This window comes from Pezoporus occidentalis, unplaced genomic scaffold (assembly GCF_034315485.1).
Source record: "Pezoporus occidentalis ecotype Australia unplaced genomic scaffold, CSIRO_AGI_Poc_V1 ctg36, whole genome shotgun sequence".
NCBI classification, from domain to species: domain Eukaryota; kingdom Metazoa; phylum Chordata; class Aves; order Psittaciformes; family Psittacidae; genus Pezoporus; species Pezoporus occidentalis.
The window spans coordinates 1,346,438-1,370,885 of NW_026915591.1; the positions used below are offsets into that span (position 1 = coordinate 1,346,438).

Genomic DNA, 24,448 nt, shown 5'->3' on the forward strand with positions numbered 1-24,448 from the left:
TAAGCATTACAGAAATACCTGGTGAAACTTTGTATTCTTCCTTCAGGAAATTAGTTGCAAAGGAAAGATCTGTGCCACTGAACACAGGCTCCACTTGCAAGTTATAATCTCTGGCTCCGACAAACAAATGAGTGGTTGTGCTTCTTCCGACACTTGCAGTAGGATGCAAATTGAGTTGACATACACAGAAACTGCCCCCCCACTAGACACACCAAGAGTCCCTCCAGACATTGGCTAAATTTTAATGACAGTACTCAAACTGTACAACCAAGAAGCAATGGCAATGCTGACAGTACACAGTGATTCTCCAGCCACTGCCAAGTGTCAGTTACATTTTAAAGATGAAGCTTATAAAAATGCACAATTCTCTCCCAAGATACTGTACACTATTCAGCAGGTTAAAAACTGAAAAAATCTTTCATTAAAAAAGTCATTACATGATTTGTATACATCAGGGATAGTCTACATAATCATATTCATCTAGAAAATATGTGCATTATAAACCACTTCCATGCAATGCAACAGTTTCTTATTTCAAAGGTAGTATAAAAAGACAACACAGCAGTCCTAGTCCCTAGAACACAATATGTAATACAAAACAAATGTGCACCTATTTATTAAATGTTTTAGATGAATAAAATACTGTGACAAAGATTAAAAACTAGATTTTTGAATATTTCTTTTTTGTTTCCAAGAAGTGACTACAGTACTAAAAGATACAGGTAACAAGAAGTGTGTGTGGTAATCATTTTAGCCAAAGTGCCTCTTCTAAAGTTGTGATACTAAACCCCAAAGTTTGCTATGCTAACCTGAGACAGAGTGCTATCTTTAAGATTACTGTGATGTACTTTCTGCATCTACTCAGTATTTTATTACCTTGCAAATTTAAGACAACTACAAAATAATCTTGCAAGTTTAAGACAACTTAACCTATAAAATGTTCTGTTTATTGCCTTAACGTATAAAGTGTGCTGCTTATAGTTTATTTAGAAGTCCAAAAGAGTGCATTTTGGTATAACTGAAGAGGCAAGGGCTGCTTCCTAAATTGGTGGAGGCCCATTAAGATACTGCAGCATCAGATGCAAAGAACGGGCAAAATTGTTTGCCCTTGTGCAGCTGTAGTCTTCCTCAGAAGATGGAATTATACAAACCACTAGTAAAAGCAGTAGGAGGAACAACTGAAGTGGAAACGCTGCTCGTAATACACGGTAAAAGAAGTAGGGAGTCTGAGGAGTTGCTTGAGTAGGTTGTGGATGGCTTTCACCTCTGAAAAGGAGATAAAAAGGAGTGGGGGTGGGGAGGGAAGAGAAAAAACAAAGCACTTTAGAGTCTGAATTAAACAAGTTGTTTAACTTGGTCTCTAGGGTTCACCCTACCCTTCCAAGATGCAGGGCTGCCCATCTACAGCAAAATACACTAACTGTAACTTGAAAGAGTGCAAGGCTGCTCAGTGGGAAGCCAGCTGCTGTTCTGGGCTTACTGTCCTTACTGCTGAAGAAGAAACATTTATTTGCCATAGCTTAGATCACTGCATTTTTACCCTATTTTCAGATACAAACTTAACTTTTCCCTGGAGACAAACAAACTACTCGAAACACATATTAAAGTATAAAGGAAAGCCATCATTCAGACTGCTTAGCCTCTTCTCTCTTTTGCCATTACTGAGATATGTCCTTTGGGCAGGCCCTTATCTACTGGAGTGAAGTTCTACCTTTGTCCTTCATGGTCTGTTTGTAAGTGTTGTTGTTAAGTGGCTCCAAGCTGCAAGTTTCTTTTTCCAGGGATGCTAGTGGAATTAAAGGAGGTTTTACAACTGAAATATTTTCTCATTTGTCACAAAAAGTATTTTCTCAAGAGTAAAGACAAGCCAAGGTTGCACATTGGTGCAGAGGTCTAGGAACAGGAGTGCTAAAGGAAAGCATTCACCAAGATGCAACTCAGAGCTGGGCAGTAGAAGAGACACTACAGGTATGCAGAAATCACCTCTAACTGTACATATGTAACCTATGAAAATAGCTGCCTGGGTTTCTGCTGGCTCTCAGCTCATCTCTGTCTTTCTCACTATCCTTCAAGAGATCACAGAATCATAGAATGCTTTGGGTTGGAAGGGACCTTAAACATCATGGGCAGGGTCACCTTCCACTAGACCAGGTTGCTCAAAAACCCTGTCCAGCCTGGCCTTGAACACCGTCAGGGATGGGGCAAGCAAATATAAACTAATACCTTCTGCTGCTGCTTTTTCTGTCATCTGAAGCTCTCTGTATGGTGATCTGTTGAAAGAAACAGCTTTTATTTTCAGAAACTACAAAGAATTTCTCAAAGAAGACAGTTGTAAAATTTAAAGCCCTGTTGTAAATTCTGTAATAAGGTACATGCACCTAAAAGGTAAAATGATTACATTTCAGGAACTTTCAGGCTAAATGTCAAAATATGCTATATGCTGACAGGAAAATATTAGAAAAAAATACTTGCCTGTTTCGCTGCAGGGTTGGATTTCTCTGTGACTTGATTATAGACCCCTGAGTCCAAGTCATCTGGAACTAGCAGCAATGCTCTGGTATCCTAAAAGGTAACCATGTATTCTTCTTTAAAATGCATGTTCAAAACTCGTAACAGCTGAAGTGCAAAGAGCCATGCTTCACTGCCTCTCTGTATGTGCACAGACAAATGCCTCTTTACATGTGCATAACCAGTGGTAAATGGATGCTGCACTTCTCCAGCATAAACAAATATTTTACTATGCACAACACAAAAGAATTGTAATGGAACAGATGCATACAGGTATTAACTTGAAAATATCTTTTATCTGACAGCTCTCAAGATAAGCAATGTATTGCTATGAACTACAACTCCTATGCGTTCATTACACACTCCTAGCTCAACACTTGGTATGGCTCATAGGATAATTCAGGTTGGAAGGGACATCAGGAAGTTCATCTAGCCCCTGCTCAAAGCAAGGTCACCTATAAGACCAAACCAAAACCCTTATTCAAAGCTTTATCCTGTCTGCTCTTCAAATCCTTCAAGGATAGAGACTGCACAACATCTCTGGACAATCTGCTTCTATACTGTACTAACCTTGTGGTGCTGAAGTTTTTCTTATAGACAGACTTCATTATTCTTTTTTTCAGCTTATGAAAGCACTTAAGTTTAAAGTCAGACTTTTATAAATGCCTTTACTCTTAGTATGTTATTACTTTTCAGTATCAAAGATCCATGAACAAGTACTGAAACTTTAACTCACCAGATCTCCTTGTATGGTTTTTAAGTCACATGAAACCTGTTCAGTAAGGTCTTTCAGTTTCCTTCCAATTACACGGACCTTCTCATCAGTTTCAGTGTCATCAGCATTTGATTTAAGCAGCAGATAAGCTGTGAGTTCTTGACGCAAGTTCACTTTAAGCTGTTGTTCCAGCAGCTCTTTCTGTAGTTGCTTAGAACAAATAAAAACCAGTACAACAGACTTTTACTCTCAACTTTAAGGATGTTCTCATGGAGGAACTCTAGAAGGCTTTAAAGAACAACTCAACCTGCCTGAGAATCCGCAATACACAAGAATGACTATTACACCTACATATGAAATGAAGATCTCTCGAAGAGACTGATTGTACTTGCTTGAACTAACAGAAATAATTCTAGTAGTAATTAATCCATAGCAAAAAGACATTAAATGTTTGAAATTGGAAGTCTTACACCAGAATATACTGTCCATAAGAAACTTAATCCATATTATTATTATGATGCATAATTATGGAAAAAAACACCTCCTATAGGCAATCTCTATGAAGAAATTTTCCTAATATCCCGTCTAAACTTCCCAGCATTCCTGCTACTGACTGACCCCAAGAGCACAAAGACAATGATAAAAAGCATGAGCATCTCGAAATCCCACTTCTCAGTATGTCATAACTTACCTTCAATTTCTTGACCCTTTGTTCCAACACCTGCATGCTGTCTTGAGTTGTCGCTTTTTGCAGCTTCTCCAGCTCTTCCTCCGTTTTATCAAGCCAAGCAGGGATGTTGCTAAGATCTGAGTTCAGCTGCTGCCACTGCTGCAATTTCTGTTTTATTTCAAGGTCACTTCTGAAGTCTTGAGCTTGGATGAGCTCCTGCCTATCAATAATGCCTACAAATGATAGAACAACGAATGTTTAAATCTTCAGTAAGGTGAAGAGTGTGTAAACACAATGAAAGGAGGTTTACGAGTACATTATTCTTCAATCTAGTCAAGGCCAAATAATTGCTACCAAGTACTACTGTTATCCACACACAATTTTCTTGAGATTCTGCAAGTCTGTAAGTTTCATATTACCGGTCAAGTTATCCACATAGTAATGCTACACATTAGTTGAAGATGTTTTAATTCAAATCTAAGGAGACAGAATTCAATGAGCCAAGCCATGATTTAGTAGACACCAAAATTCATCATGTGATAAAGTATAATCTTTTAGGAGGATCGTAACAGCAGTTAGGACTTGGGTTTATGATTCATCAGTCCCATGCTAAAGGAGCTGCAGACTCCACCTGTGTGTTCACTAACACTATTTCTGGAAGCACATCTAAGCCCTTCTCAGAGGTCTTCCTGCCCATCCCATGTATGGGACTCAATCCTGGTCCATTTGTGACAAAACCTAAGTAACCTGGTGCATATAGCTGCAGTCTTGCAGTCACTTGATTCACTTTTGTGATTGCAGTACAGATGTGTTATTACAATCTCAAGCACCTGAAACCAGGAACGAGGTCCTAAAAGGTTAAGAGAACCAGGTTGTTAGCCCATTTGAAAGAAAGGGCTGCAGTGAAAAAGTGAAGGACAGAATACATTACCAGCATTGAGACAAAGCATTTCTGTAAAAGGGAGCTGTAGCATCTTGTCATATGGAGTACCAATAACTGAGAAAATTAACTACAGCAATCTTAATTTAGAAAAAGAGATGCACTACTTTGGTTTGAAATATGATTAAAAGTCTGTGAAGTATTCATTATCACACAGAAGTGAAATTGTTCCCATTCATTCCAATCAACAAAGAAAGAAGTATACTATGAGTGATAAAAATCTCAAATCTGGCAGAAAATGTAAAAGCTTAGAACAGCAAACACAGGTTGGATGGTACGAGGTGAGAAGGCAGCTCAACAAATTTTAGCAAAATACATCAATTTAGAGGATATTGGTTTACTTCTATTTTGTTTCCAAGGCAAATATGCTGCCTTTGTGCCATCTCTGCTTTGTCTTACACAGTCACAGGCCAAATACCCCAGCACCAAAGCCGCTCCAAATGCTCTGTACCTGACTGATTCTCGGCAGCTGCTATATTCACAAGCTCTTGCTCAAATTGGGGTTCTTCATTGTTCATGTCAGGAGTCGTAATTTTCTCATCGTTGATGCTGCTGCTGCTTGCAGAGCTGAGCTGATGCACCTGGAATGACATTTTGGTAGGTGAGTCCTGCAGGCTGCCAAGCTGTCAAAGCTCAAGCTTAATTTCTGTTACTTTGGGGTGGCTGGGTGGTGCATCAGTTTTAGTACTGGGCTTCTGCACCTTTTTTAACAGTTTATTCTGGCTCTCCATGCCTTCTCAGTAAACAAACACATACCATAGTGACACTAATTATTACAAGACTGAGCACGGCAAATTAATTGTTTTTGCACTACATGTAGCAGACAATGTACATTTGCCAACTGTCTTTGTTGGATATTGGGTCTTGGATTATTGACTAAAACTGGATTACTGACTGATAAAAGCAACCAGATACCAGTATCTTGTGCTCGGAAGAGTGCTTACAACTGGTCCACTAAGAATGGCAGCTGCTGGCAAAGTCACAGCAGGCATCCAGCCACCAAGGCTAAGGTACCAATGAACAAGAGCCATTTTGGCATATTTTTTAGTGCCCAGAAGCAGATTAAATGGTGGGTTGCATGTTAGAAAAGCACCCTTCAAATCGGTCTGCCTAGGAAAGGAAGATAGATACATCACTAACTATCAAGGGAGGGTATTCATTCAACACTCTCTCCTCTGGGGAGGTTAGATTCCCCTAGATTTTATGACAACAAGGAAATAAGTTCCTCCAGACACTGACTTTTATCAGGAGCTTAGCATGATTATTCCGAATTCCTTTAAAGAAGCTTCCCTAGTGAGTGGATAGAGGCTCTCACTGGTTACCTGAGCTACCAGGAATAATGTCTAAATTTGCATGAAGTGAACATTCCCCCTACGACTAATCTTTTCCTTGGTGCTGGAGGAGGGAAGAAGATGGAGTTATAGGAACAATAGACCGTGTAGTAAAGGTTTAGTGCCCATACACCTTCCAACTCACATAGTCTGGCTTATAGCAAGTACTTGTCTCTGGATCAGATGACATATTTCCAACCACTTCTGCCTGTTTATATTGGTGTTTCCTGTGGACTGGACTGTCTGGGGAATGCCAAGGATGAGCTTCTGAAACAGATTTTCCTGAAACAAATAAAACCAAACCCATACACCATGAGTGCAAAATCCCATCTCCACAAGGAAGATGTTGCTTTGTGTTGTTAGAAAGCGCTTTGAACAAAATGGCATCAACTTATGGCAAAAAAATGATAGTTTTGCAGCTTTCCTTGCAAAGCATGCACATCTGCAAAACATGAACAGTGTTCTAAAGGTAATGAGATGAGAGCCATGCAGTTATGGGACATTCTGTTTTCTTCTGGAAAATGCTTTAACACATGTTTGAGCATTCAAAAAAAAATAAAATAAAAAGGCTGCACTGTGGTTTTGGAAAGTTTGCATCCCAATAACACTATCACACATCTGCAACACATGTCAATAGGGACAACAATAGACGTCCTCATTTGGGGAATGTTTGGTCTGGATTTAAAAGACAGGACACACGCAGTTCTGTCATGCACAAACCACAAAAAACACCTGCAGAGTTGGAACTACTGCCTTCAGTAATTATGCAATCAAAATTAGAAACAACCAAAAAAGTGACACTACCCAGAGCAAACCACCAAGAAAGTACCAAAAGACTTTGGATCAATACAAAGAAATGCACATTAACCACCTTGGCATTTACCAGGCAAAATCTAAATGGTATGTTCTTGACTGCTTTGTAATGTACATGTGAATACTGCAGCGTAAGAACACCATGGCAGGATGAGACATGGTGTCCACACAAGGCAGGAAGTCAGACATTACGTATGAGAGAGGTTGAGGAATATAGCGTGCAGCACAGGGAGATTGCCATGTTCAGACACATGCATTAGCAGGTGCCTACCAGAAGATGCTTTCAAAGTTTTTGTGGTCATTTTAAGATATGCCTCAGGATTTTCAGTGATTTCTACATCTGAAAAAAGAATAATGTCATTTTCCTCACTATTTAATATTTTCCAACTATTAAGAACAACTGAAACAATGAAGGACAGCAAAGACAAAGCACAAAATAAGTTGGTACTATTTTCATTTAACAGTCTTAGAAAGTAAGGTTTCTAAAACCCTTATGTTTCTGAAAAGATAAGCTTGGTTTAGACAATACCATTCCCTTCACCAAGACATCTAAGAGATGAGACTGCTCACATCTATTAATAATACCTGAAAATGAACCAACAATGTGGGAGGAAGACCTCAATCCCCCTCCCTTCCCACACAGGGACATCCTGCAGTTGTCCATGTCAAAACAAACAGCTGGCAATTGGTTCTCACCTGACAGAGCACTGTAGTATGTCACTTCTTCTTCATCTTCATGAGAAGAAGAACCTCCCACATCACCTGTGTGATCCCACTCGAGTGGGATGGAGTCAACACTGACAGGGGTTTCACAGCCTGATCTTTCATGACCCTGAGTAGGAGGCATAAGGTGGCAAAGGGACTGTGTTGAATTGGGCCCCTCGCTGATGGCCTTCTTACACCAGGGATCATTCTGGATTTCTCTGGAGTCTTCTGGATCTGTCTCATTTTCAGAGGTGTCTCTGTCATCATCCAGTCCCTAAAAATAAATAACAATTATTGCATATTAATAAGATTTACAATAGATCTAAGCTGCTTAATGAGCTAATGATTGAGCCACATGCTACTACGGGGGACTATTTCCTGGTCAGCTGCAGTAATCGAAAACCATGTGCCCAAAACTGAAGAGAAGCATCAGTTCTGCGTCCTTTCTCTTTAGCCAAAACAATCCTCGCATCAGCAGCAACCTCCCTTTTTTCACAACACCCAACCACCACCATCTTTCTCTAGTTTGCAGAGAGAGGTACCAGTTCCAAATAGGCAGCAATGAAATGATGCTCAGGTCGGGGTGAACAGCTGCTCATAGATGTTCATGTTACTTCCTCTACCTTGCTTTCCAATAGATGCTCTTTCTTTTTGAGCCAAAGCAAACTGAGAATCATCTAAATGTTCCCAGTGAGAAGAGCATGCTGTTCTCCATTCAAGGTTATCCCAAGAAATTGGACAAACAGGTATTCTAAGCACATTACTGAATTTAAAGAAAAAAAAAGTGATACTAAACCCACCAAAAAAGCCCTCAAACCACTACTGTAATAATGTTAACCCTGTAAACTACTTCCATGCAATTATCCAGATTCTGCAGATGGAGTCCCAAAAGGAGAGGTGTGAGGAGAAAAGACTGGTGACAAATGTTTAGCAAAGCTGGCAAAACTACTGAGTAGGTCCTGACACCTTTGAGCTCAAGCCACTTGGTTAAGCTGCTAAGAATAAGCAATAAGCATTGCAGTTCAAACATCAAAATCTTCCCCAAGCATCAAAACAACTGTTGCTTCTTACAGGATGCCTTGAAGTCAGTCTTTGATGGAAGCGGGCAACTCGCCCAAACACTTCCTGACAGTATCGATGAAGTTCTTCCAATTCATTCTCAATAACAGCAGCATCCAAAGGCTCACTCTTCTGAATCAGCTGCTCCCCAAAAACGATTAGTTGATCAATCTTGTTGGTGTTTAGTGTTATTTCCTGCTGGAAACCCTATTTGGAACACAGAAGAAAAATAATTATTTCTGCAACACCCCTTTTTAGCTTAAGTTTTGAGTTTCTTTTCATTGCACTGAAAGAAAAGCAGCCATTGACATTGTTGTCTAATGTCATTTGGCAAATATGCTTTTACTCAAGAGGTCCAGAGGTTTGTTTTATTAGCAGGATTACAGTTCCAAATGAAGTGGCATTTTGCACCCATGTGTATTTCAATATAATTGCAGTGTCCTGGGCCTGCAGGGGATCATGACAGAGGAGCTCAGCTTATCAGAATTTATCCTTCTCTGCTCTCTTTTCCTCAGTAATGAAGAAGTTTGTTTGCCTGGTTGGGCCTCCAGCCTACACAACAGTAAATCTACATCCCAAAAAGATTAACAGTGCAGGGAGAAGGAAGAAACAAGCACATGAACAGGTAGCACAGAACTAGTATATTCTTTAGAATCACTACACACACCTGCTGTCTTTCAGTTGTAAGTCCCAGCTACAAACAATGCACTCAGAGGAGAGATCCTACCCAATTCAAAAAACCTTCCAATGAGAAAAAAACACCTGAATTTAGGAACGTAGCTTTTACTGTTAACCTGCATGTGGCCCTTTCCCAGAGAGATATCACTTCATTGACACTCAGTGTTAGGAAAAATAGGCAGGATAGAACAGAACTTGAACACTGAGCCTGCATTTAAATACAGTTTAATCTTGATTAAGGATAGGCCTTAACAAATGAGTGGTGTCTTAATACAAATATAGTCCTACAGAGATCTGTTGGTTATTGTGAAGTTCCAGAAAATAAGATGATTCTGTCAAGAGCGGGCAACCCAATAGGATTAGCTGGACTGCTGCTATTAAACAACTACTTTATAAGGATACGTACATTTAACTGGCGCATTTTGTCATCAAAATTACTTTCTGAGAAGTGCTCCACATTTGTCAGCTGGAGGTCCATTTCTGTGAGCCAAACAAGGATGCTTTCTCTTGTCCCCTCAAATTCATCTCTCCGATTGGTGAAGTGCTGAATAGGAAGAAGAGAGACAGGATTATAAGACTTCAGCTACTAAAAAAGGTGGTCATAGAAGCCCTCTGAAAACAGTGTTTTGTTTCAAAATTGCTGTTAACCTTAAGGGCTGTTGGGGAACAAACAGCAGCATGCCATGTGTAAAAACTGCCCCTTTCCTGTAGTGATGCTGGAACAAAGTGTCCTATGTTAGTACATTATTTGTATGAGAGAGACAGTAAAACTTAGGCAGAGCAAGATGTGCTTATAAAATTATATTCCTGCTTCCACACTGGCTATCTTCTCCCACATCATTATACCAGTGTAACAGCTATTTGGACTCAGGTTTAACATCTAATTTGTTCTAAATTTAGAAGACAGACAAAGGAAGCAAGCCCCATCGTTAATTAAAGTGCTTAAAACTATAACATTGACCTTAGTAAAACAATGAAGAAGCGAGATCTCAGATGACCATGCCAGTGTAATTAATGCATCATTTGGCATGGAAGCCAGGAGGACTTCTCCCTGCTGCCGTCTCCCACAAAAGCTAAAAGACATGCATCTTGTGGTACCCCATTTCTTCTCAGTGGATTTACTGTTCAGGAAAGGAATTGCAGAACATCCCAAACTCTAACTGCACAGAGCAAACCTGTGAGCACTCTCACAGCCTCATTCACTGACTTTTAGAATCTAACAGTTTTGCCTGTCAATTGCTTGCAGCACTGCTATAATTACAAGTCAGGGAGTGATAAGTTTTCCCCAGGGCACAGCACAGAATATCTGCTCAGAGATCAGTTTAACTGGACAAGCAGGACACTTCACTGATGTGTCACAAATACATTCTTCAGTGTAATACAACATTCCTCTGTCAGGCAGAAAGCACAGAAGAACAATGTGTTATAGTCTTCAACTACCAAGAGCCTATGGCAGGAGGGCCTGAACTAGATGATCTTAAAGTCCTTTCCAACCCTAACTATTCTATGATTCTATGATCTACCACGGATACATTTACACCATATACTTGGTGAGACCTTTCTATATCTCTTTTTCTACACTCAAGACAAAAACAACACAAGGTAGTTGCTCCAGTATTGGTTTTGCCCTTGGGTAATTCCTACAGAAACTTGTAAGTGCTCCTCACTCTCTCACCCCCCCGTGCAATTACCTTGAGTCTCCTCAGAATAGCAGCGACTCGTTTCTGGAGATAATCCCAGCGCTGGTTGCCCTCGTGTACCATCTGCTTCAACTTGCTGGCTGAGTCTGTGCGGTTCTCGCGGGCAAGGCGCCTGTACTGCTTATTGATCAGCTCCAACTGAGTGAGTCGTTCATGAACTTGCCTCTGGAATGCCTACAAGGTGAATCAAGGAAGTCAGCTCCCTTGCCAGTAAGAGAAAGGATCTGGATGATACTATTTATCACAAGAGATGATGATGCCCTCCCCTTAAAATCAGACTTTCTAACTACAAAATTAAATCCGGAGATGGACCTGTATTTTCACTAATCTGCTCAGACTCAGTACATTAGGAAAAGAAAAGGAAAAAAATTCAACCCATAAACATCTCCAGCCTACAAAATGTAAACATTTAACTTATGAGCAGGATCTTGTCTGTTTATAGTATTTGCTTCTCCACAATAAAGAAAAATAAACAAACCAAATGAATCAGCCAGACATCTAGCAGCCACACAGTGGCCATATTATTTATGTTCTCTATGCCACCACTGCCTAACTGGTGTTTTTTCAGTGATTGAGACATTAAGAATTCAGCAGTCTGGACATTCAGCCTGCTGCTGACCATAAAGAAATTATGTTAAAAAATTCACCTCAAATTTCTTCAGCTCCTCCTTTGCATGTGTGTACAAAACCTCTGAGGAATTAGGCCTAGCTGCTATCCATTCTGATGCTACTAGCCAATCTTCAAAGCGAGAGTAGTCGTCCAGAAACCTCTGCCATAGGCGCCAGGTTTCCTCAATTCTAAGATGTAAAGGAAGATGTAAAAATGGAGAGATTTTATCACAAGCCAACTATTAATTTGGATTTTTTTTCCTTTTTCAGAATTCAGCTTGTGGCAAAAGCTACAGTGTTTGTTAAAAATGCTGCCACAGGCTTCTTCAGGAGGGGTAAGAAAAAGACTTACTTCATTCGCCTTTCCATAGACATGGCACATATGTTTCTCCACCGTCTGTCCAAACTCCTGGTAGTCTGCTGGATGGAGTCACACTCTGTCTCATTAGCACATGCATCTGAATCGTGTAATAGGACTTCACAAATATTAAACACAGATTCCACCCCTGCGGTGTGTTGCTCTATGTCTCGTTGCAGGTCCTGCCATTGGCAAAAGAATAGCTTGAGTAGAAGGAAACATGCATGGCTAGACTTCACACATACCCTTCCAAAATGCTGCAGAAGATGAGGAAAGAGCAATATGTATGTCACAAAAAGCTTATTTAGCTTTAGAAAACAGACTTGCAGGATGAGCTGTGCAGATGACAGGCTGACAGGTCAGAACAGAACTGCCATGCAAAAACGGATTGTTTGGCTTCCGTTTTTCAGTGAAAGTTCGATTTTCTCATTAACAGTCTGCATGCACCATTTTAATGTGCATACAAAATCCAAACCTTACATGCATCATAAACACAAAAAAGTAACCACGTACTTACTAAATTTGACAGTGTAAGATGACGGTGCCTCGTATCAGCTTACTACCCTGTGAGACTTGACAGAGAACTCGTAGAACAGTTCATGTACTTAGTGACTATCTGATCACAGGCTGGTATCAAGAAACACAGCACACGAGTATCTGATGTTACACTGCTTTTCTTACCCCCTCCTGCAGAGCTCCCGTTTTGACAGACTATTTTAAAGGTTCTGGAAAAGACCCTTTTTCTAATCTACACTGCAGATTTCTTCTCCAGAGCCTGCATATCCATCATAGTCTCCAGCACAGTCTCATTCTGTACCTATACCTAGTCCTACCTATTCAATGTAATTGAATAACAGAAAAACAAAGCCTTATCTAAGTATTTCTTATTGAAAAGACAGCTCTGTACAATGCTAGCAACTGTAAATATGAATGAAATTACAGTGTTCACTCTAATTCCATTTGTTCAACCCTTTTCTGGCTTTCCTAACGAAGGATATGAAGACTGTTGCTTGGATAACACTTACTCAAGCAACAGTCTCTATTGTTTGAATAATACTAGAACAACAAATACAAAGGAACATTTTTTCTGACAACAGTGAACAGGAACTCCCGTTAAATGGTACTAGTGATTTCAGTGGGCAGATGAAGCCGAACTGGTGTCACTTTAGATTTACAAAACCAAAACAAAATTAAGCAAATAAAAAAGCCCCAACACAGACACAGCTTGTTGTAAATACAAAAAGAGGTGAAGGAAGGCCTTCCCAGAAGTCAACAAGCTGCAAGGACCTCAGAATCACCCGGTAGCAGTCTTCAGTGGTCTTACATGGGTACCTGAAAGTTCTGTGGCATAAATGGTAAAAATTTGGCTTGTGGGATCCTGTGGTAATGTACAGCTTTAAGGAATGTGGAAGCCAAAATCTTTACACAGATGAGAGACTGCCAGAAGCAGACCCAGCATAATTTCTGACAGCTTACTAAGGATTTACAGCCATTTTTTGAGCAAGAGGCAGCAGTATCTTTTAACACAGGTTCTACCCTACTACTAGTACCAGAGAGACTCTACTGAACTCATTAAATTGCACTGGATTTACAGCTGTATTAGTGAAGATAAGAATTTGGACCACAGATTACAAATCCACTCTAACTGCACTGTGGTAATGTTGCTGACACAATGTCATTACTTTCAGTCATGGCTGGGTTCATAGAATAACCTTAGTCAGACTCCTCACCATTTTCCAAGGCGTTATTCCAAATGACCCGACTGTATTATGGTGAAACAAACACAGCAAACTAAGTAATGGAGCCAGGAACATACACAGAGCCCCAAAAGGTGCTCTTCCTTCCAACTCTGCACAGCATTGCCCAGAGAGCTTAAATAGACTACATGCTACTGCTAGACATCTGCATTACCAGAACAGCTTTGAAATCTTAAAATTAATACTATTAACATTTTACTCTTCATCCTTTAATTGAACAAACATGCTATAAAACATCTCTGTGGATGCACAATGCTTTTGAATATCATTATTCAAGACTGAACAGGTAAAGATTTTCTAGTCATGGATGTCAAACAAAAGAAGCCTGCAGGGCATATTTCTCACCATCATTCTGCTCTTGCTGAAATAACTGTTGAATATAACTGGGGAAGATCCTTTTACTTGTCACACTCAGATAAAGCTTTCTCTATTGCTATTGCAGAGCAAAAGAGGCTTTTTGTGATTTTTTTTTTTTTTAACTGTGGTCTTTTTAATCAGCATAGTCTTCTCATACACAGTCTACTAAAAGTTTGCAGCAGGAGTCTAGAGGTGCTTAGAGGTGTGTTCGAAACAATCCAAACAACAAAGCAGTAAGTAGCTTTGAGCAGCAAATGATGGCTCTTAACGGCGAGCTGAAGCTTGAACACTCATAATAAAAACAGTTCAGACACAATTCCTTTGTGCCTAACATTCTTCTCAACCTGGCAGTTTATCACAGCCTTTGAGAATGCAAAAGGTTTGGATGGGGAGAAAATAATTTCTTATTCTTTATACAACCATTCATAACGCAGGGTGAAACCACTAGAGGCACTGGACCAAGGCTTCTGGTGTGTGACCAACTCCTGCAGTGGAGCTGGTGGGAGCCATCTCAACTCCTGTTGCAGTGGAGCTGGCCCTTCCCATGATGTATGGGACATGAACACATGGAGAGCCATATCAACCATGGAACACAGCCCTCAGGTCTGGGTCACTTAGGGATCTTTCCTTAAACATGAAAGCAGCAGGCAGAGAGAGAAGATGGGAATGACAGGAAGAACACCCATAGGTGTTCTTAAAGGCAGATGCCATAAAGCTTCCATGCTTGACAGCTTTGATCTTGATCCTCGGTTTTAGGGTAAATATTCTTGTTTAACCCAAGGGCAAGATTACAGGTGGTTCTCAGCCTTCCCACAGAGGCACTTTGACCTGGAGCAGACTTACAGCACAGCCCTGAGAAAAGGCTGCCTCCATCAGCAAGCCTGTGCTTTGGAGAACTTTTGTTTCTTTTCTTCCTGGCTGCTAAAGACAGACATTTACTCCAGGACTATCTAAAACATCTCACACTTCCACTTGGCTGGATACCTGGCACATTCAGCTGTACCCAACCCTTGCAATCTCCAGCATTTAAAACTAGGACAAATCCTGAAGATCTCCCTGGTAAGCCACTGTCCTGGACAAATGCCTACACACACTCAACCAGCACTCAACGGTGCTAGGCTGCTTCACACTTACGCCTCTGCAGGATTCATGCACCATCTCACCCAACCCTGAGGTGATCATCAGAGGCCTGCTTACTGGATCAGGCCTCAGTCAAACGTTTGTTTGCACAAGTCCACCCTCCAAAACTTAAAACATCCTTCTTTGTCAAGCTTGCTCTGTTGCCTGCAAGTAGCAGAAGAGAACTGAGCTAGTGAGGGCACTATATCAATATCAAATCACAGCACCTAAATCTGTCACAGCTAGTTTGCAGGAGACCTGGCATTCACGCCTTGTCAGCCTAAATCATCCTCATGTATTTTGTCCGCTGCCTGTGCCCTGCCTATCCATTATGAAACCTGCTGTACTTAACTGAGCAAATGTAAAAATGCTTTTGTTTGTATTTTCCTTGTTTTCCTTGGGTGGAGAGGAGGAGAAGCGAGGGGATAAGTCAACAACATACTGAAATTACAGCAAGCGAATTAAAGTTTTCCATGTAATGCATCTTGGCAGGAATATGCCATGAAAAGCAAGCAGTTAGAAGGCCTTGCTAAAGAAAAGAAACAGGTGATTTTAAACCAGGACCAATGTAATAAGCAGCATTTTGGCTCATTTACTCTGGCTGCTGCTATTTCCTACCTGCTGTTCTGCCAGTCTCTTCTGGATTTCTTGGTCATCACAGATGTCATAAATCACAGGCTTGGAAAGCTCAGACTCAATCTGGGCCAACCAGGTGCGAAGGTTACTCATGTTTTTGTCCAACAGCTGCATAAATTCAAATGTCTCCTTCAGTTTCTTCACCCTAAGCAGACCAGTAAGAACACTTCGTTACAAAGATCTGCAATAAGTGGAAATGATGTTAGCAGAAGGTGATGACAGGCATGGCTTTATGAAGCACTTATTGTTGCACCAATATATTGCCTGTAAATCAGGAGCCATGTTTTAGTCAAAACCTACCTAAATTGGCTCAGCAGGGCCCTGCTCTACAGCTGCAGGAAGCTCTTGTGTGAATTCTTTAATGAAACTATATGAGCAGAGTGAATTTTCACATGCTAGTTAGCTCTTCAGTCAGCTCCTGGACATTTGTTTCAGTGGGAGTTTATACCATAACATGCCACAGTTAAACTAAGATGGGTATCTATGGTCTGATTTTCCTGCTGTGAATTATATCCAGTGTCTTCTTCAGTAACCAACAGGCCCACTCTAATCAGCAAGGTACCACTCTGCCAATGGAGGCAGAATTTTCCCAAAGCACAGGTCCAACACCCTAGTCAAATGGATGCTGACAAGAGAGGAGACGGCCTGAACAAAGGTATGAACTTACAGCGCCACAACATTATAGCTCTTCTAAATAACATTCTGAAATGTGTAGAGATGTACCAGGCTCTCCTGGTGGGTGAAAATGAAAAAAGAAAAAACCCCACACAATCCTGAAGAGAGAGAACAGCCATGCACTAGAGAGAGTTGTGAAGGAGACAAGCAAATGAACCATTACGACCATTTACTTTTCTTACAGCTGTTTGTAGCACAGGTCTCAAACTGCAGACAAGGTTTTCTTTATTCCCAGCCTTTACAGCATATTCCCTTGTCAAAACCCCTTACCAGCCCCTTAGGTTACACGGGTAGCATATTTGTACATTTTGTACAACCCCATGTGTTGGAAGAATGTCTGTTAAACTACCTCACTGCTCTCAGATCTTTCCTTGAAATTCTCATTTATCACAATTCCAAACAAAAATCACTAAAAAGCACAACAGTGGGATGACACTTCTCTCTTCTGACTTCAGACTGGTATCAGAGCTTGCCATCTAGACTTTGTAGTTAATGGAGAAAAAAATATAATAACCTAGATCATGATTTCCATCAGACCTGTATTAAACATTCAAATCACCAGACGAGATGAATAGTACCAAAAAGCATGTACTTGTCTCCATGAACTGCAATCACAGTATCACAGTATGCTAGAGATTGGAAGGGACCTCGAAAGATCATCTAGTCCAATCCCCCTGCCAGAGCAGGAACACCTAGATAATGTTACACAGGAATGTGTCCAGGCGGGTTTTGAATGTCTCCAGGGAAGGAGACTCCACAACCTCCCTGGGCAGCCTGTTCCAGTGTTCCGTCACCCTCACTGAGAAGAAGTTTCTTCTCAAGTTTAAGTGGAACCTCTTGTGTTCCAGTTTGTACCCATTACCCCTTGTCCTATCATTGTTTGCCACTGAGTAGAGCCTGGCTCCATCCTCGTGACACTCCCCCTTTATATATTTATAGACACCTATAAGGTCACCCCTCAGCCTCCTCTTCTCCAAACTATAGAGACCCAGCTCCCTCAGCCTCTCCTCATAAGGGAGATGCTCCACTCCCTTAATCATCTTCGTTGCCCTTCGCTGGACTCTCTCCAGCAGCTCCCTGTCCTTCTTGAACTGAGGGGCGATGGTCTCCCCTGAAGTATTATAAACATGAACACTGCAGATGCTAAGTCAGGTGAAATCATTCCATACCTGCCTTAGGGAGAACCCACTTCTAAGCCAGCATTGCTTCACTGCGCTGCTCTGGCTGCTTGCATCCCTCTGACATGTAGTTCTGTCCCTGTGCCTTGGGAGGGATTTTTGGACCTTGCATGTCATTTTTAAAATGCAGATTCCTGAATTAAACCCTCAGTTACTGCCTAGTCTAGCAACCACCCATATTAGCCTCATTATCTAAGTGCAGGACAAAAAGTATGCACTGTGAAAAGGCCAAAACATTCTGCATTAATTAGCCTCCTCGGCTGGGAACTATCACTAGGGGTCTGAGACGAACCTTAACATCCTTTGCAAAACCAGTGTTTTACAGGCCAGGTCTGGAGCATCATGGGGAGATGTAAACTTATCTAGTGCAGTGAAGGATTACACCAAGACAGCAGTGGCCTGACAGGGTACCTGGATGCTGGTCCTGCCCTTCTTTGCAAGAAAAATCCATTTTCTGGCCCGCCATCCTGCCTGCTGCCAAACTATTATAGAAAGTTTTAGAGGAGAAGGATCCAAACTTGCCTGCAACAGAGTGGCTTTTGCAGCTGCCTGTTGCAGAATATGATACAATGACAGAAGAAATACAGGACAGCTAATTCATAACGAATATGTCACTTGCTAAGCAACAGCCCATCTTATTAGCAACCTGAAGGTAATCAAAGAGGATACACACAGCAGCTAGACCTGATTTAAGGTAAAGCACTTAGGGAGGAGATGTGGGAAATGATCCTGCTGGATTTCTTCAGTCCTATTCATTACTGTGAAGGTACTGAGTAAGGCTAGCAAATCTGGAGTCTCATATGGATTCGCAGCATGGGAGCACCTTCCCCTGCATCTTGTCCCAGAAGGACGAGTAAGCACTTTCAGTTGTTTTACAAGGAGGGTGAGAAGAGCACAGTGCTACAGCAGGACTCCTGGCAAGCATTTAGCAACTCTGCACACTCTAAAACATAAAATTAGTCTTGTCTGGTTGATGCAACCCTGCAAGCCAACCTGAAGAATTTGACAGAAGTCCATAATCCACCTTGTTCCTTGCAACCACAAAGCCATTGATACTGGTGTAACGTGCAAAGCAGCTGCTTCTGCCCCTGTGCTACTGCCCCTGTGCCCCTGCTGCAGCTGACAGAGAGGAAGCCAGTGGGTAAGAAAGGCATTTAGCTGCTCTTGCTTTCCTTAACAAGCTCTTTTCAGAGCTCTGCTCCCAAGGTCAACCCTGCATGCAGAATGCATCTGGCTCCCAAGCAAACAGCTGCTATATAAATCTCCCTGCTCCTGGCTCTGCTTCTATTAAGTGGTGCTCAATGAACATGACCTACTCTGGTAACTGTAACTGCACTTTCTTGTGCTATCATGGGCTGGCAGTAATTTACCTGGGAGAACAAATTCTTTCTCCACCCTATCCCCTGCTTCTGCCCCACCAGTCACTTTAGATCCAGTTGGTTATGATGCTCAACAGGGCCTGTGACTCCCCAGGGTATGTGGCCCACCAAAGACAGGTGACTGGGGAACTGCTCTCCCTGGAGAGGTGTAATGATACAGGCTCTGTACTGAGCACTGAAGGGAAGAAGCACTAGAAGAGACAGGCCTGTGGAAAAGTCTAAGCCAAACACCTATGCTGTTGCATTGTTAACTTCGCATGACTTCAGGCCAGTCAGGAGGAAAGCAAGGCTCCATTGCTGAGCTGTCCCTCCCTGGCTGTATACAGTGACAATTCATTCTATGACATTCCTCACTAGTGCTTTGGATATTTCTCTCTGGTGAACTGCAAAAGATGAACGTGTTGGGACCATCTGATGCCACAGCTGACCTGCTGAGACAACAGTTTACTGTGCTGTGTATCATCTCTGCTTCCCTGTACTCCCTTCTCTGTTTGTATCCACCTCTTTGCCATCATGAAGCTGCATTACAAAAAACCTCAGGGGTTGCAAGATATCTTTCTTCAGTCTGCATATTGGATAACAGGTAGGTGAAAGTAGCAAAGGAAGAAAAACAAAGCAATATTAGATTATAAATAATTTTTTCTATGACTGAGAGCACACGGAATAAATTAAAAAGCAATAGTTTTAGAACGCAAGTGGGGGATTTGCACCAAAAGAATCCCCAAGAGTATTATTTTGGCTTAGGCATCACTCAAAAATCCATTACTGATATTACCATAAACAGGTTGGGCTTTATCTACTAGTGTTACTAGAAGCAACAGCATCAAAGGCAGCAACACTGTTGGTACTGCAACCTTGTATTTACTGTCTAGCAATTGCCATTACAGACACCCCATTGTAATTTAATCTGTTACATATTCTGGATAGAATATGCCATTTGTCAGTAATTTAACCACCCTCAATATTCTAAATCATTAATCTCAAACTTGAGCTAAGCAGCCAGAGAAGAATAAAACCCTAACAGAAGTTCACACTAGTGCAGCATGTTGATAGGAAGGCAGCCACGTCCAGATGCTTACACTGGCTGATCTGCTCTTGCTGCAGTCAGCAAAGAGCCCAAGGTAAGGTGGTAGGGTTCTACACTGAAGCAACAGAAGTCACAGGGAACTGCAAGTTGACTGGCTACAGCTCAAAAAAACCCCCGTGAAACACACTAATTACAATCACAAAAAGTATTTCCCAACAACCATTCTCAGTTGCATTTCTGCACCCTGTCAATATTCTTGCAAATTACCTGCTCTTTGCATGAAAGAAACCTCATCAGCTTCTCTGAGATACATCCTGAAGGGACTATTTGTTCAGAAAGCCAGGCCTCCTGGGAGCTTTGGAGGGGGTACACAGTGCAAGCCTCCAAGCCTGGAGGCAAAAGCTCCCCCCACATCCAGGTAACAAACAAATCACCGAACACACACTGAATTAAGAGCAATAAAAAGTCAAGTGCAGCAGCTCCTCCCAGTTACCCAGAAGTTGAATAGGCTGCCACCACTGTTGCTTGAATTCTTCCTCTACAGTCTTGTTCTCAAGTTACTTGGTCAAACAGGCAAAACTGACTTATTATTGAATAAAGGACTACCTACCTTCAGTTGACTTCCCAATGAGAACCCACCAGTCAACATGCCCCCAGAAACAAAAAAAAAAAAACCCACCCAAAACCCACCAAAAACCAACCACAAAACCAAACAAAAAAACAACTGAAAAACTCTAACAAATATCACCACTAATCTAAAAACCCCAACAAACTCAAACATCTATTGTACTTTGCAATGGGCCCAGCTTAAAAGATATCCTGATTCAAAACAGTGTTTGGAAACATGCATAACATGCTTGGAATAAGCCAAAAATGTCTTAATCTTTACACCAAAATAGAAGTGGCAGAAAAAGAACAAAACTAGTAGATTGTAACTAAAAGCTGGCGGCAAAAGTGAATAGAAGGACTAACTGACCTGACTCAAGATTGGATTTGAATCTTAATACCCTCCATGAAGTTGCCAGCATTGGGTTACAAGAGAAATGCGTTAAGCTGCTTCAGGCTGAATCACCGCACAGCCCACAGATACACAGAATATTTTGTAGAAACTACTCAGGAAGTATACAGGAGTAGAAGGCACTTCCAGGTTCACTGAAATGTATTCACACAAAGAAAGAATTGCAAAATGCCTGGCAACTGCATTGTATTAGTTGTCAAATTGCTGCATTAAAAGGTACAAGGAAGCTCAAATAAGGTAAAAAGTGACATTCAAATTTTAGTGCCTGACGAAAAACATCCTGACATATATTCCAAACTCCCCTTCACAAGCACAAACATCTTCAGAAGAAGATACCACATACATTTCTTTTTAACCGAAGAGGAGCTGAACTTGCCCTTCCAGCTGATAGGATTGTTTACCATCCCGTGAAGCAAATGAGATGCACAGACCAGGAAACCTTTGTTCAGTAAGCTGCCGGCTGAGCTTAACCATGTAAGGGACATAAGACCTGATCTGGAGAGGTGATGTCAAAGGCAAATTTTAGGCCTTCATATAAAATGCAAGGCTGTTTCTTTGTACAGCACGGGGCCCCAGTACAATGACAGGAAGCCCCAGTGTTTGTGGGCTGTGTTAGCACAGTAAGCAGAGCAAACAGCGACTGTGCCGGAGGAGGCTTTTCTCATGTTACCCTGCCAGGAAGCCCAAAAGGTTGACGCAGCCCTCCACCACCGTGGGTGCAAAGCCCCTAAACACGGCTGATTTTAAGCGAGAGGCGTCTGAGCACTATTCCTCCTGCTAACGTGCCGCATCTCCCGCTCATCCACTTGTCCAAGGCGAATCGCAGGGAGCCACTGGCGCATCGGTGCCCTCCGCCCCCCCCGGCTGCCAAGGCCAGACCCGCTGCGCCAGCGATGCCTGCTCCAACTAACCCCACCGCGACCGCACCCGCAGCCGCCTACCAACATAGCACTTACGGTTTGCAAGAAAAAACCATTCCTCAGCTTGCAAATCCCAAGCTGCAAGGGGGACCAACCGTCTGTGCGACCACGGCAGGCATGGAAGAGGAAACCCCTCCTCCACAGATGCTCTATTTATTCATCGCTTTAGCATCGCGTGTCGGGGGGCAGGCTCGCCCGTCATCCTCCTCCCCGACCCCCGAGGAGGGGAGACACTGTAGCTCTCCCCCGTTTTAACCCCTGCATTTTGGGTTGGTATTTTACCTGGCAAATGGCCGCATCCCTTCTCAGAACAAAGCCACGAGAGCTTTATTCTGACACAAGAGAATTAGCACAGGAGGAAATGCAGCTGAGCGGTTGCCTGCAGCTGGCGACAAAAAGGTTGCACGCTGGAGACTTCGGCACTGAAAAAGGTAGATGTGGTGCTCGTTCTTGTGCGAGAGAGGGACTGGAGCCTCGGACCCAGATGATTTGCAGCAGAGTCAATTTGAAGTGAGCACAAAACACCACGAGAAAATGTACATCCATGCACAGGCACCATGCACACAGATATATCCTTACTTCCCCTGCTCTCTGCTCTCACGCCTTTACCACTGTATCCCAGGTATTTAAGCATGAATTAAATCTCCCACACACTAACCTGTCCTCTCTTTAACCTTCCAGTGTAGGCAGAAGGCCTCCAGTGCAAGTAGCTTGTTATACTGGAGGACAAAATAACCCCTAATCTTCATTTATGTCATCATTCATTTGTGAAAAACACAATGTCATGATTTGTGTTATGACTGCCAGAGATCACGGGGTGGGGAAAAAAGGCGGAAGTTGGAGAACCTTGGATTAAAAGTCACTCCCCACCCAGGCAGTATCAGGGAAAAAATAAAGAAGCTATGATAATCCCACAAAAAATGCAAAGGTTTTTCAGTATTCAGGTAATTTTCCACCGACCTGTACTGGCTTGCCAATCACTCATTCAATACATGGCAGGATAAAAAGTGCCTGGGAAGACCCTGCACACCACTGAGAGAGCTTCAGACATTTGCACAGGTAAATCATGCCCAGTCACTCGGCAGTTTTAACCCGATTATGGCCCAGGGAGGTTCAAAAACACATTCAAAATGGTACATCTCAGAAAATGGGGAAATAACGCTTGCAGCTTGACAGGCAGGCACTGGGAATGGTGAAAGCCTAGAGGAGACAAGGACTGCCCTTGCACAGGCAGCTCACCCTGCTCCTGCCACACCTCAGCACACATTGCATAACCAAAATAAGTCCAACCATCCTGCCTAATAAGATAATGAATTCTGTCACAGGTTTTGCACTGAAGAAAAGCATAATCCCTAAAGGACAGGGAGCCTGGAGAACACTGAAAAAATCGTGCACTTTGCAAGGGAGACTTCAACTGTCTGGGTATTTTACTTTTTTTTTTTCTCACCAAAATAAATACAAGAATGAGATTTTCACATTGGTACTGACACAAACCAGCACAACTCTGCTGAACATGGCTGTTAACGTTCACCCGGGGGCCTCCCTGCAGCATACTTTGCTTCCCTTGCCATGCAATACTAATCTGCAGCAATTTAAAAAGACCTTTGAACTGACTGTGAGCTGCAGCAGGGTAAGACAACACACCAACACGTGGTGCCTGAGCGTTTGCCCTGCCAAAGGGTAATAAGCAATGTGGTGGAAAATAAATAGAAAGACCAGCCAAGAGGCGCTGTGAACTTGCTTGCTCCTTGCGCCTACCAAGCTGAAGCCAGCTGCTTCTGGAGTGGCAGCCCAGCTGCAGTGCAGTGCAGGGAGGAAGGGTAGGCACAGAGCAGCAGCTATATAAATAAAACCTCCATGGAGCCTTTCCACAGCTCAAAGTGGTGTCACTGGAGAACTTCAATTCCATACCATTTTACTGCAACCTGCAGTTTCAGGCTGTTCGGGAATTTCAGCTAGGGTATGCAGGAAAACAGATGAAAACACCATGACTCTCCCAAGTGGGAAGGAAGGGGCTGACTTTGGTTGTGGCAATTTAAGATTCCTGTGTACTGCAACGATGGCTGGCAGCTTCTAAACACTAGTTGCTGAGGATTAACATTTAACAGAATGTGCAGGCACATCTGGCCTTGCTGGCTTCCCTGTGTTTTCATGCTCACATTCATCGGTCATTTGATCCCATTCCTGCTATCTTCACAAAAAATGTGCCTTTCTCTACAAGGCTGAAAACATGGACCAGACCCACCAAGTAAAGAAAACACATCAGAGAGTTCCCACAGCCAGAACACCTGAGAAA

General features: G+C 42.2%; 1 protein-coding gene across 10 annotated transcripts in view; it reads right to left on the reverse strand.

The window, feature by feature from the left end:
* Nucleotides 1–222: 222 nt before the first annotated feature.
* SYNE2 (spectrin repeat containing nuclear envelope protein 2) overlaps nt 223–24,448 on the reverse strand; it is a 185,013-nt gene continuing 160,787 nt past the window's right edge. For 7 of the 10 annotated variants that reach the window (XM_062630735.1, XM_062630730.1, XM_062630734.1 and 4 more), the window contains 13 exons: nt 15,938–16,100; nt 12,081–12,268; nt 11,767–11,917; nt 11,111–11,293; nt 9,826–9,963; nt 8,754–8,948; nt 7,674–7,956; nt 7,249–7,317; nt 6,310–6,446; nt 5,285–5,414; nt 3,915–4,126; nt 3,245–3,433; nt 2,305–2,562 (listed from right to left, as the gene is read on the reverse strand). In XM_062630735.1, coding sequence (XP_062486719.1) covers nt 2,455–2,562; nt 3,245–3,433; nt 3,915–4,126; nt 5,285–5,414; nt 6,310–6,446; nt 7,249–7,317; nt 7,674–7,956; nt 8,754–8,948; nt 9,826–9,963; nt 11,111–11,293; nt 11,767–11,917; nt 12,081–12,268; nt 15,938–16,100 — 2,146 coding nt within the window. In that variant the 3' untranslated portion in view covers nt 2,305–2,454. Of the gene's footprint in view, nt 1,267–2,223; nt 2,271–2,304; nt 2,563–3,244; nt 3,434–3,914; nt 4,127–5,284; nt 5,415–6,309; nt 6,447–7,248; nt 7,318–7,673; nt 7,957–8,753; nt 8,949–9,825; nt 9,964–11,110; nt 11,294–11,766; nt 11,918–12,080; nt 12,269–15,937; nt 16,101–24,448 lie in introns of those variants that run through there. The other 3 variants (XM_062630737.1, XM_062630736.1, XM_062630733.1) reach the window with 3 other exon arrangements.